Source organism: Dipodomys ordii, unplaced genomic scaffold, assembly GCF_000151885.1.
Source record: "Dipodomys ordii isolate 6190 unplaced genomic scaffold, Dord_2.0 Scaffold58, whole genome shotgun sequence".
NCBI lineage: Eukaryota > Metazoa > Chordata > Mammalia > Rodentia > Heteromyidae > Dipodomys > Dipodomys ordii.
In genome coordinates this window covers 1267120-1280071 of record NW_012267274.1, presented here as the reverse complement: position 1 = coordinate 1280071, position 12952 = coordinate 1267120, and the positions used below count along the sequence as shown (strand labels likewise).

General features: G+C 55.1%; 1 protein-coding gene across 1 annotated transcript in view; it reads right to left on the bottom strand.

The window, feature by feature from the left end:
• The window catches only part of Tcerg1l (transcription elongation regulator 1-like), a 165100-nt gene that overhangs the window by 9056 nt on the left and 143092 nt on the right, over positions 1–12952 (bottom strand). Inside the window, exon 11 of the mRNA XM_013021878.1 lies at positions 5290–5425. Within this exon, the coding sequence (XP_012877332.1) occupies positions 5290–5425 (136 nt within the window). The remainder of the gene's footprint in view (positions 1–5289; positions 5426–12952) is intronic.

The following is a 12952-nucleotide window of genomic DNA, read 5'->3' as shown; positions in this document are numbered from 1 at the left end:
TGGACAGTCCAGGGTCCTGTCGGGGTGGACAGTCCAGGGCCCTGTCAGAGTGGACATTCCAGAGCCCTGTTGGGGTGGACAGTCCAGGGCCCTGTTGAGATGGGCAGTCCAGGACCTGTCGGGGTGGACAGTTCAGGGCTCTGTCAGGGTAGACAGTCCAGAACCCTGTTGGGGTGGACAGTCCAGGGCCCTGTCAGAGTGGACAGTCCAGGGTTCTATTGGGGCAGACAGTCCAGGGCCCTGTCAGAGTGGACACTCCAGGACTCTGTTGGGGTGGACAGTCCATGGCCCTATCAAGATGGGCAGTCCAGGGCCCTGTCAAGATGAGCAGTCCGGGCTCTGTCGGGGTGGACAGTCCAGGCTCTGTCGGGGTGGACAGTCCAGGCAGGGCGCTCACAGCCCTGCTCCTGCTCCTGGGGGTGTCACTGCTTGTGTGCTCCTGTCAGAGTTCCTGGCAGCCTGGGGCTCTGTCTGCATCTCCCTCCCCCATCTCCAGGCTCAGAGCTGAGCCCCTGGCCGGCTCCGATGTCTGGCCAGTCATTGGGAGCTGGGGCTGGGCAGGCTTTCCTCACATGGCTACTTTCCATCTCAGCACAATCCCAGTTATCCCCAAAGCTAGTGAAGCATACTAAAACTTGATTACCAAAAACTGCATTTACTCTGATGTCTTTAGTATAATAATCTTGAGTATCATTTGTTATCAAATTAGAGGTGACTTCTCCTGCAGTAGCAGCACTCTGTCTCAAGTACCCCAACTCTTATCAGTGCATTGGATTTGGAGCACGCTCACCACCTCCCTCCTTCCTTCCCTCTACCTGCCTCCTTGGGCAAATGCATTGCCACAAACAGACAAGTAAGACACCCATGCAAAACTAAGTTAAGTCAAATAATTTCACGTTGTAGTAAAAACACAGCAAGGAAACAGGGAAGGCATCTCAAGGTCCATGTGGATGGCCTGTCCGGGCCCCTGGTCATCGACACGTCCTCGCCACCAGCCTCTATGCGGTATGTGCCGCCCCTCCTCCTCCTGCCTTCCCACCGCTCTCGTCCCTTCCCGTCTCCCGGAACTTGGCCACGTGGCTCCCATCTTCCGAGTGTCGAGGGTGTGAGTGTGTGCGTGCGCTCGAGTGGCGCAGAGAGGCCACCGGAGGGGTGGCTCTCAGACACTCCGGAGAGGACTCCCTGGGCCCCGGGGCTTATTGAGAGGGAGTCCAGGTTCATTACCCTCCCCATACCCTGTGTCCAGCTCCTGCACCTCCTCTCCACTGCACCACTGCTTTACCCAGGCTCCTGGACAGACACCCCGTCTGTCCCCAGTGGCTCCTTCCCCTGACTTCCTCCTTTTGACCACCACTACCTCGCTGTGTCTCCCTGAAGTGGCCATTGCCCCACAGAAAGTCATTTTGGAGGAACCAAAATGCCAGAGAACTGACTGTCCCCACTCCTCACACCTGAGGTGCTGCCGGGCCAAACCAGGGCAGCAGACCCAGGAAGGGGCCGAGGCGTGGAACTTGTACACATGGAGGGAGCAGAACAACACAATGTGGTAAGTAAGTTCTTACTATGAGGCACTGGTGGCAGGTGCTGGAAAAGCACCTCCTCAGGAATTCTCAGACATGGCTGGTGGGGGAGTAAACAACTCTTTGCAAAACAATGTGGTAACAGATGCCAAATGCCTATAGCTGGGCAGAAACAAGTCCTGAGCACATGTGCACAAACAAGCTTACCTGAAAGACCATCAGTGTATTATTTAACATAGGAAAGCTAGCAATAAACTAATGGCGTAAAATGAAGTATTTTTAGGCTGACAGTGAAAGGAATACTGTGCGCTTATCCACAGCTTTCCAGCGTTGGGGGTGTTGCTCAGTGGTACAGCACATTGAGGCCCTGAAGTCTATCCCCATACACGTGTGTGCACACACATGTGTACACACACGCATGCATGCATGCGCACACACTTCATACTAATTTTAAAACTATTTAAGGAAAAAAGTGGTATATAAATTTATAAAATAAGTTGAACCTTATGAAACTGACAGATAAACAAGATATTGGCTCAACCATTAAATTTCAATTCATTATTGCTATTCTCTTAAGAAAAATCTTTAGTCTTCATTTAAAAGCTTTTTTGACTTAATTTTTATTCTTGCAGAACTGAGAATTGAATTCAGAGCCTCTAAAACACTATTTTTAGGGGGGAAAAGACATCTGGAAAGAAATTACCCCAATGGTGCAAATGTACCCCATTGGTTAAAATAATTTCTGGTGAAGTTTTGCTTCATATTTTTCTGTATATCAGTTATTATATTAATTAACCAATAGTAGCTGTGAGCATTCATGCTGTACACATGTTCTGTGATGAGCCCAGGCCACTGTTACAGTGCTATCTCATTTAACGAGTGATACCTACGTCCTCTGGCCACTGAAAGAACCCCATGGGCATAGGAAGACATTCTGAGCAGACGCCATGGCTGTCTGTGGAGCCTCTTGCTCAAGATGAGGTCACCTGATGGTGACATGAGTTCCTGCCTTCAGAACAACCACTCACCAGGCCCCTGGCGTGGCGTGCTCATGTGTCTGGGGAGGAAGGGCACAGATGCTTGGGAAGAAGGCACCATGCTGTGCTGCTTCTTGAGCAAGGTCACACTTGGCCCTGTCAGCCACAGACTCGAGTCAGAGTCAGAGTCTCCCGTGCCCTGGACACCAGCCTCACACCGACCATGTGGGGCCCTCAGCTCGCTGTCTCCTGTGGTCTGTGAATTCCTTCCTCAGTGTAACACAGACGGATGTGGCTCCGGGGAAGACGGCCGGCATGGAGTGCCAGCCAGCGTCCCCGCTCTCCAGTGCTGGGAAGGTGGAATCGAGGGGACCGGCCGGGGACGCCTGGGCGCCAGGCCCTAGCACCCTGGAAGGACTTGCCTCTGCAGCTCTACCCAGTACCACCACTTCCAAGACCACTGCCAAAGAAAAAATGCCCAACAAAGTGTCCCTGGCGGAGCCCCGAGCAGCGGGGCAGGCCAGGGGCCGGCCTCCAGTCAGCCTCACCCTGTGGACTGTTTTCAAAGGAAGTCCACTGCACTCCTGCCAGGACCATCTCCTGCCTGCCACAGCAGCACAGGGACCACTGCCCCCACTGCTCCCCAGTTACCCAAATTCCACCCTTTTAAACCGCCTCAGAGCCCGAGTCCTGCCTCTCTGCTCCCCAAGTGCACGAATTTCCGACTGAAGGACTGAACAAACGCAGTTTAAAATCTCACTAATCACTCAGTCCATAAAACGGTGACCTTTCTGTCTCTCATTCTTCCAGCAAGTAGAAATCTGATGGGTTCCACTATTAAATTCTCCGGAGCACGAGCGACTGGGGCAGGGGAGGGGGACATATTTTATAAAGTCCAAATGTCACAAGCGGTGGCCTGGCAGTGAATGTGGCTCCCGACAGCCCCGGGGACCGTGTGCAGACCCTGTCTGTCAGGTGACGCAAGGCGCTGGGGTCACTGCTTTGCCGTGCCTGTTAGCTTGTCTATTTCACACAGAATCTCAGAACCAAAGGCAGCAATGAGTCAAAAATACTCCACAAATCTCATTAGGGCACTCTCTCAAGCAAAGCCATTTGGATAAACTCAAGAGCCCGAATGAGCTTAGTCCGCTGGTCTCCCTGCCCGGGAAGGCGCCGCTAATCCCTGCAGGTTGGTGTAACGCTGTTGGTAAATTGTGCTCCCTGGTCTCCAAAGGAAAGAGATGGGCGAGCCGCACAATAGGATGAGATGGATTTTAGCTCTTGTTTCTCAAGAGTTCACCGCGCCATGGGGTCTTACAGAAGGCAGACTACATCTTTCAGAGCTGGAGGGGGAGGTCGGTGCCGGGACTGTTCACACATTTCTTTGGGATCTTCCCGAGGCCAGCTGCCTGGGGGCAGGCAGAGGAGCTCTGGGAGTCGGAGCTCCCTGCCTGCCGGCCCCGGGCAGACCTGCAGCCCCGGGCAGCCCCGCAGCCCCGGGCAGGGGCAGACGATGTCCCCCTCCCCGGGACAAGCCATAAACCCTACTCTGCCCTGACTCCACAGAGACAGGAGCCCAGTGGAGGGAGAACAAGCAGCCCTTCCTCAGCGGCTCTAAAGCCTCTACAACCAGCACTGTGCTGGGGCGGGGGTCAGGGGTCAAGACACCAGCCCTACCCAGGGCAGCCACCGGCCCCGGAGCCGGGCATGGCAGGAAAACTGGCAATGTGGCTGAGACCAGAGCCACACCGGGCAGCTCGAGGGCCTCCAGGGAGGGGAGCCTGACAAAGACAGGTCAGCAGGGTCACCTGTGTCTAGTTAGAGCACCCCTGCAGTACCTCAAGCCCGGAGTGTCGGCCAGCCGTGTCTGCACCTGAGTGGATGCTATGTAAGGGACAAACCTTCCAATTCCTGGTGGGAAGAGGTGTCCGGGCCTTCCAGGAAGGGGCAGAAAGCCCTTCCCCATGCGTCCAGCCTGGCTCTGCTCCAATCCATCCCAGACCAGGCGACCAGTGCTGGAGACGGGTTCGTGGCAGCAATGCTCTTGCTCTTCCCACGGCCCTGGGCTGCTACCCCTGCTGCTGGGGGGAGGCTGGGGCCCCGGCTTCTTGGGGAGGCTGGAGCTCTGGCTGCTGGGGGGAAGCTGGGGCCCCGGCTGCTGGGGGAGGCTGGAACTCTAGCTGCTGGGGGGGAGGCTGGGGCCCCAACTGCTGGGGGAGGCTGGGCAGGAAATGGCCAGGGTGGGGGGAGGGGGCCTCAGAAGCCAGAGGGAATTTGCTTTTGAATCCACAAGGCCATTACAGTGTTCATTATCATTATCTTCGCACATAGGTTCCATGACTGCCTTCTGTGTGCAGCCTCATTTTGTGAAGAAGTCCAACCGGGCTGCAATATTGTCTCTGGTTCGTTTTATCCCCAAAAGCCAAAGCAAGAAATAAAACTCAATGGAAGGATGAATTCAGAATGAATTTAGATATCAAACACAATCAGGATTGTCCGAATGTTATTTAAGCGCAGTCACATTACTTGGCGGCCGGAGCAGCTCTGTGAGGTTAGGATGGCTGCCGGGCTCGTGCGAGCGGTGAGCTTCGGGAACGGGCGCCCAGCTGCCACGGCAGGGGTCTCTCCCACACGAGCAGGTGCCTCCTGCGGCACATACCTTTCCACGGGGCCCCGTCTCCCCTCCACACCGAGGGCCCCCCTCCACGTGTGCCCACCCATGCCTGTGACACACTTTCTCAGCGGGGCTCCTGAGAACCCCGCTCTCGGGCCGCGCTGGGCCGGGTCCTTACCCCTCTCTCCAGGAGCATGTCTCTGAAGCGTGTGGCCCGCTCCTCCAGGGGCAGGAGGACCTGGGCGGGCGGCGCCCCGCTGCCCTTGTCCTCTTGCTGAACCTCATCTGGCCCACGGCTCTCACCACCGTCCGTCCTTGAGGAGCACAAGACACAGAGTTAACCATGCTGGAGACATCCAGCGATTTCATCACAGATGATCAGAGATGGCTAATAAACAAAGCATCTTTGGGGAAAAAAAATGTGTTGGTCATGGGACTTGAACTTGGGGCCTGGGCACTGTCCCTGAGCTCTTTTGCTCAAGGCTAGTGTTGTACCATATTAAGCCACAGCTCCCCTGCTGGCTTTCTAGTGGTTCATTGGAGAGAAGAATCTCGTAGACTTTGCTGTCTGGGCTGGGCTTGAACTACAATCCTCAGATCTCAGCCTCCTGAGTCACTGGGATTATAGGCGGGAGCCACCAGCACCTGGCCTGAGAATATTTGGCATACAGCTGACGCGGCGAGGGACACAGACTGAGTTTTGCCACCGCCAGCTCTGCTGTGCTCTGCAGAACGCTGACACTGAAGTTTTGTGTGAGGCTGTGGCCAGCACCAAGAAAACGGTGTGGGGGCCTGTGGGCCCTGCAGGGTCCCTGCAAGGGACTCCTCCACCAGGCCCCACTGCCCCGGCCCGGCCGGGTAGACGCTGAGGTCAAGAAGCCCCTGCACAGATGTGTCCAGTGGTACTGCGGAGAGGGTGAGGACATGGCCTTCCCCTGGCCCCCTTCACTGTGGAACAGATGCATGGAAACTGTTATGTGGTACAGAAAGCCCTGCCCTGAGATCAGACCTAAGGGACAGCGTTACTGAGAAAGACAGAGGCTGAGGCTCAGTTGGCAAAGAGACAGGAAAGACCAAGACCCTGGGGCCCAGGGGAGGCCTCTGCCTCCAACCGAGAGCCAAGACAGCGGAGGCTGCAGGACCGAGCAGTGGGGCTCAAGGAGGTCAACAGGGAGGTCTGTGAAGCTGACCTCAGCAGGTCTGGCCTGTCACAGGCCTCTGTAGGGCTCCCAGGGGTGACAACAGCCCTTCATCCCCGGAAGGGGAGAGAGGCCCGCCGATCTGAAGCGCTCTGTGTTTGCAGCATTGTAACTGAGCCCAACATATCTCCTCATGAGTCGATGTCTCATTCTGCAAACCCTGAGACTGCTCCCTGACCTGGCCCTAGCCACACTGGGACCATGCTGGGCCATGTCAGGGCTCCGGGGCAGATCCAGCACCAGCCTGGCACCTGCAGCACCTTCACCTCTGCCGTATTCAGGCCAGGTTGGTCCAAGGTCATGAAGAGGAACCATCATCCAACACCACACACTGCCTGTGCCAGTCAGACACCCCAGGAAAGACACAACAGGCCCAGTTAGTCTATCTCCTGCCTGTGCTGAGAATTCTCAGCATTCTACATCTAACACGGGGCTGTAAGCTGAAGAAATCAGCACTCAGACAAAATGTGCAAAGGAGCAAAAAGAGTTGCTTGGCCCATTAGTAGGTTTTATTTATAGACCAACTATTTCAGGAGAGCTTACATTCTTTGCTTCTTCTGCAATTATGCAGAATCTTGGGGAAAAAATTAAAAAGAAAATTGCCAGTGGATTTGCCATTGTATTATATTGTCAGGACATAATTAGGATTTCTGTAAAATAAATTTTCATTAGTTAAAAATAGAAGTGTGGAAACAAGGCTTGTATTGTTGTAACTTGAAATAAGATTAATAGGAACATTGCAGGTGTATCGATGATGGCATATTATCGCTTATTCAACAAAATATTGCTCAGAGCTGTGTGCCTTCCAGAGAGCTCAGCCAGAATTGGTCAGAAGCAAATGCAAACTAGCTGAGTTATTTTTTTTATTCTTCTAGCTGTGTGACTTTGTACCCGGTAAGTGCAAAGTCAATTCGAATGCATATTTTTGTTAGTAGTAAAGCAAGCCCAAGTTTTAGTGGGAGAGAAAGGCAGCTGAGCACCTCTCCCGACTGCATCCTGATTGCCCAAGTAACACAATGATTTTCTGGGTAAATTAATGCTTCGCTTTAGGGGATTTTCTGAGTCTGCTGACTCGGGCTGAAAGGGGGCTGGGCTTGTCCCATCGTTCACTCCCAGCAGGTGTTCCTCAATCCTGAGCCCCGGAGTCCTGGGGTCTCCCCTCTGATGAACTCTGTGCCTTGCCTTCTACAGCCCAAGTTCTTTCTGTGACAACATAGAGGTGACACCCCATCCCTAGCTCTTCTTTTCCAGTTCTGTTCTCTGGGCGCAGCTGCATTCACCTCAAACTCTCTGACATGCCTCGCCCACCCAGATTCTGGCTTCAGAGTCAGAGGGCAAGGATGGCTGCCCTGGCGAAGACAGGACCATCCACGACCACTGTCAGCCGCAGGGGAAGAAAGGAAGTGGGTTTGTACTGCTGGATTCTGCTTTGAGCTGGAGCACCCAGCCATTCCCTCCCACGACAAGAGCCACGGGAGTGGGAGGGTGCAGACCGAGCACTGGCAGGGCTAAGCTGAGGCACCTGCTGGGCCGACATCAAGGCTCCTTGGTGCTCTCCCGTGCAGTGATGTTTGCGTCCACCATGTTGGGCTTTGCTGGGACAGAAGGCTCCGGCTGGCTCCTAAGAGAAGGCCAGAAGTGAGGACTGCTCAGGCTGTGGGGTCACTGGAGCCATGGCAAACGGCCACCTTGTGCAGAGAGATGATGCTGCCGACTGGAGAGGCCCTGGCCCTGGACGAGAGCTCTGCTGCAGACGGTCAAGTTCACCTAGGAAGCGCCCCGTCCAGTGGGATGGGCTCAGGAAGAGGGCCACACCGGGGGTCATACACCAGGCTCAAGGAGGGCGCTGCTGAGAATGAGGAGGCTTGGGGAGGAGGGGTCTCCCTGGACAGTCAGGGGCCAGGAGAAGAGGGTCATCGGGACACAGGCCAGGGCCAGGCACGTCTGAGCCTCACAGGTGAGGCTGACCTGTGGCATGCCTTTTGGCAAACCATAGAAATGCTCTAGACCTTCTCTGCAGTAAACATGTGATCTGGACAGATCATTTCAAACATCCCAGAGCACCACAGTCCAACGATGCCACGCATCCTGCACGCTCAGACACCTCGACTCTGCAATCATTCACAGTCCTGCCTCTGAACGCCGCGGCTCCTAAAAATCTGATAAACCAGCTTCTTGTGTCTTCATCCGGCTTGTTCATAAACGTGTGCCGCAGGAGAGGCCCCCCAGCCAGGGCTCTGCCGGTACACAGAGAGCTCATCCCTGCTGGTGACGAGCAAGACCAGAAGCAAGACCAGATGTCCACAGCCCTGGCCCATCTCGCCTCAGTCTGTCGCAGTCTGACAGCTGGAGCCCTGCCTGTCACTAGTCGGTGTTAGAGGAGGTGCCCAGGAGCTGTGAAGCCCCACCGCTTCCCACACACCTGTGTGTCCCCCACAGCCACACTGATAACTGGGACTGCCCAGCGCTGTCAGCCGGTGGTGCCGGAGAGTGTGCACACAGAGCCTCCTGGCTGGGCCATCCCTGAGATCTTTGCTCCAAGCTCCTGACACAAAGTTTCAAACACATGTGGAGTGTCCGGAGGATTGTTACTCCCAGAGAGACCTGTAGGTTCTCCAGATCAAGCCATACCCAGCAGAAGCTTCCTGCAGTGACTGGGGGCACTGGTCGGCCCACAGCTGCCTTGTGACTTTCAGCTCCACCCACCACGGACAGAGGAAGCCATGGTCCTGGCTGGGGAGCCCCATGGCCCCTCAGGAGGGTGGCATGGGCCCAGGCTCCGGGGCAAGGCCTCCATCCTCAGGACCCCAAGAGACCTCACCCCCTCTCTCCCAAGGACTATTCCCGAAGGTCTTAAGCGTATCACTCTCAGTGCGTTCTGGGATCCTCTCTAGCAAATTGCCAAAGTTCAGGCAAGGCTGGGGAGCCTTGTGTGTGGCTAGAATGTTCCCCTAGCCGGTGAGCCCTAAGCCCATCTACCAAGGGGTGGGGCAGGATGGGCCTCGGGGTGTTACCAGCGAGGGGCTGTGCTCGTCAGAAGAGATGTAAGCTGGGAAGCGTGATCTCTGTGTCCCCCCGCCACGTGCTCCGGGCGACCACGGGGTGCTGCCGAGTCCTCGTAGGAAGGACCCCACCAGATCAGCCTGAGACCTCCAGACTGTGAGCTGAATGCGTCACTGCTGTTGTCAGATTGCCGCTGGCCTGTGGTGCTCAGCTACGGCACGAGCTGTGGACAAAGGCATCCAGTGACCCTACACGGTCCTAAGTCCAGGGCGCCTTCTTCCTCTCAGGAGGGCGTTTCACACCTCGAGTGATTCTGCAGGGACAGCAGGGCCTCTGGCCAGTGCTTGGCCATCCGGCTGCGCTTCTGAGGTACCAGCAAGGCTGCACTTTCAGGGCTCTGTGGTGAGATGTGAACCTGTGGAAGGCAGGTAGGACACATCCCTCACCTGGGCCTCCTTCTCTCCCCTCCCTTCAACACAGCAGGTAAGTCTGGGACAAGTCAGTCCTCAGCAAGCCCCTGGAGGAGGGAGGGGCCAGCTGCACCACTGTCCTAACGTGTTCAGATTGAAGTAACAGGAGCAAATAAGAACACCTGAGGATTGTTTAAGACTCTCCGGGCAGCCTCTGCCCTCAGGACTTTCTCAATTGAAATAATGCCTTTAAATAAATACCTAGCACAATGGCTGGTCTTAATGAGTACTGATATAATAAAAGAAGGAAGAGGAGGAGGAGGAGGAGGGGGAGGGGGAGGGAGAGGGGAAGGAGGAGGAGGGGGAGGGGGAGGAGGCGAGTGGTGATGGTGGTGATGGTGGTGGTGACAATGAAGATGCTGCTGGCGCTGATGGTGGTGGTTTGAAGATGCTGATAGTGGTGATGACGCTGATAATGATGATGGTGATAGAGATGCTGATGATGGTGATACTGATAGTAGTGATGTTGATGGTGACGATAACTTCACTGTCACTGTGAGCTTCTGACTATTCACTCTAGCTCTTCCCAGTTCATCTGGGAGAAATAACTTCCTCTGATTAATGGATGAGGAAAACCACTCTCTCTTGCTGCACAGAGGGCTGGCTGGGAATTGATCATCAAAACACCAGCAGCCTGTAGCTCTGGTGTTAGACACAGTCCGAGTTTCTGTGAATCTATTGTGCCGCTGTAATGAATGATCTTCAGAAGGATGGGTGCTGCCTGGCTTTGAGCCTCCACACTGTGAGGCGCAGAGGCCTCTCCTAGCGGCTGTGCGGCACTTTGGTACATCAAGCAGGGGCCCTGGGTGCCCGGGCACCATCGGTGTGGCCTCCTCTCTGCCCACACAGTGCTGATCAGGTAGGGTTCAAAGCCAACGCCGACAGCAGAGTGGACCTCTCTGGGTTGGAACATGGCCAGGGGAGTGTCACAGGAACAGCTGCCCCCTTCCCCAACCCCCTGTGCCTTACACAGATGCAGGTCTGCCCGGTGGATGGACAGCGATGGGGCTCAGGGTGCACAGGGGCTGAGCATCCATCGGGAGAGCAGGACAGGGCTGACCACGACCCCCAGGCCCCTGTCCTCCGGCTTCAGGCTAGCTGCTTGCTCACCGTCCTCCACTTACCGCCACCAGCCCTCCGGCCCTGACGCCTCTGCCTTGCTCTCCTCCCCCCTTTGAGATCTGCTCCCACAGGCCCTTTGGCCGCCGATGACATTTGCCACAGAGGGTTTACCAAACCCCTTGTTGGCTCTGCCCATCACACTGGACAGCGCAGACTCCTGCCTGCACCCCCGCCCCCACCTCGGGGACAGCAGGCTCTGTGGGGGCCGCACATCCACTACCTTTCTAGGGGCTCTGTGGAGCTCAGCGTGAGCGCACCTGCCCTGGGCTCGGCCCTGAGCACGGGGGGCGTGGCTGACAGTGACTAGTCAAACGGCAAAAAGAAAAAAATCTTTGAAAAGACAAAAACAAATGTTCAAAGCCCAGCAACAACAAAACGGCTAGGGACATAGCTGGGAAGTAGACTTCCTGTGTGACGTAACAACAATAACAACAAACTCTTTCCCCTCCAGGTGTCCTTTCTGGGGAGCACTGCAGAAGAGACGCTGGTGCAGTCACACGCAGCTTGGGACACAGGAATCCAGAGAATTCTAAGATGTGAAACACAAACCAACCTCATGGTGTTAAATAAGAGCAAAGATCAATTGGGCCGGGTGATTTCTAGTCTTCCCCCAAGATCTATGCACGAAGTAAATCAATCTGTCAGAAAATCAGAGCAAAAGCCCCGGGGCACTGTCTCCACTCACTGAACGAGGGGGCGCGCACCCCCAAGACCTCAGCGTGGCCCCACAGGCCCAGCTCAGGACTGCCCGAGGAGGTGGAGCCACTCAGAGCGGTCACTGCCCCGTCCCCAGCAACGCAAGTGCACAAACCTCACTGAGTGGAGTCTCAAGGTTAGGAGCGCCTCCCCCTCCCCTTCCCCCTCCTCTGTCCCCCTTCCCCCCCCCGCAGCAGTTCACTGGAATATTCCACGATCCACGCAGCTAGGGAGCCCAGATGTGCAGCGATGCAGGGTGAGCTGCACGGGCCCGTGGGCTTTCCCTGCCAATGTAACCCTCGTCACTAGAGAAACTGGGGACGGGACGTCTACATTAATAGACAGGGACACTGGGGCCAGAGAAGAGAAGGCCTGGGGGAGGGGAGTCCCTGGGGTGAAGAGGACAGATCTTAGAGTGCAGCACCTCAGCACCCCAGGCCCTCGGTGGAGCCCAGCGTGGAGGAGCACACTCACAGCCCTTCCCATCCTCACCACCTACATAAACACAGGCAATTAAAACTACCGCATCCAGGAACACTACCGCAGGACTAATAATAAGAGTCGCTCCCCAAGAAGGTGCCTGCCAGCAGCAGAAGCAAGGCCCAGGGCTTGCCCACGAATCTGAGGAAAGCTTTAACTATATGAAAATAAATTACATTTTTTAAAAGAACATGAACTATGCTATAAAATAGAAACTCTTTCCAGAACAAAAAAAATGAGTAAGAATTATATTATATAAAATAAGAATTTTAAAGAAATGGCCTGAGAAAATCTAGGAGATTATGAGAAACAAAGAGGGGGAAATTAGAAAAGAAAAATAAGTGAGAAGGGGCACAGGAGGGAATCGAGGGCAGGCAGGGAGGGATGCGGGGTACAAAAGAAAGGGCATCAGAGGAGCATCACGAGAACAGAAGGGGTGGCGGCTCACACCCGTAACCCCAGCGGCTTGGGAGGGGGACACGGGGGGACTATGTCTGAGCCCAGCCTGGGAAAATCGTTTTCAAGACTCTGTCTCAAACAGTGGGTTGGTATAGTGGCGTGAGCCTTCATCTTCCCACACAGGGAAGCAAAAACAGGCGGGCTGCTGTCCAGGCCCATCTAAGCCACCCCAGGCACAGAGAAAGAAGCCAGATCCCAAAATAAGGAGTGCCAAAAGTTCAGGTGAGGGGGCGCAAATGGCAGAGCACCTACCTGGCAGGTATGAGTGCCTAGATTCAGACCCCATCAACAACAATGAACGCCAGCGTCTGCGTGGAATCTCCAAGAAGGAAACAACAAGCAATAGAAGACATACTAAAACATAACCCAAGAAAATCTTCCATCTGTAAAGATGGTCCCCCACATCTCACAT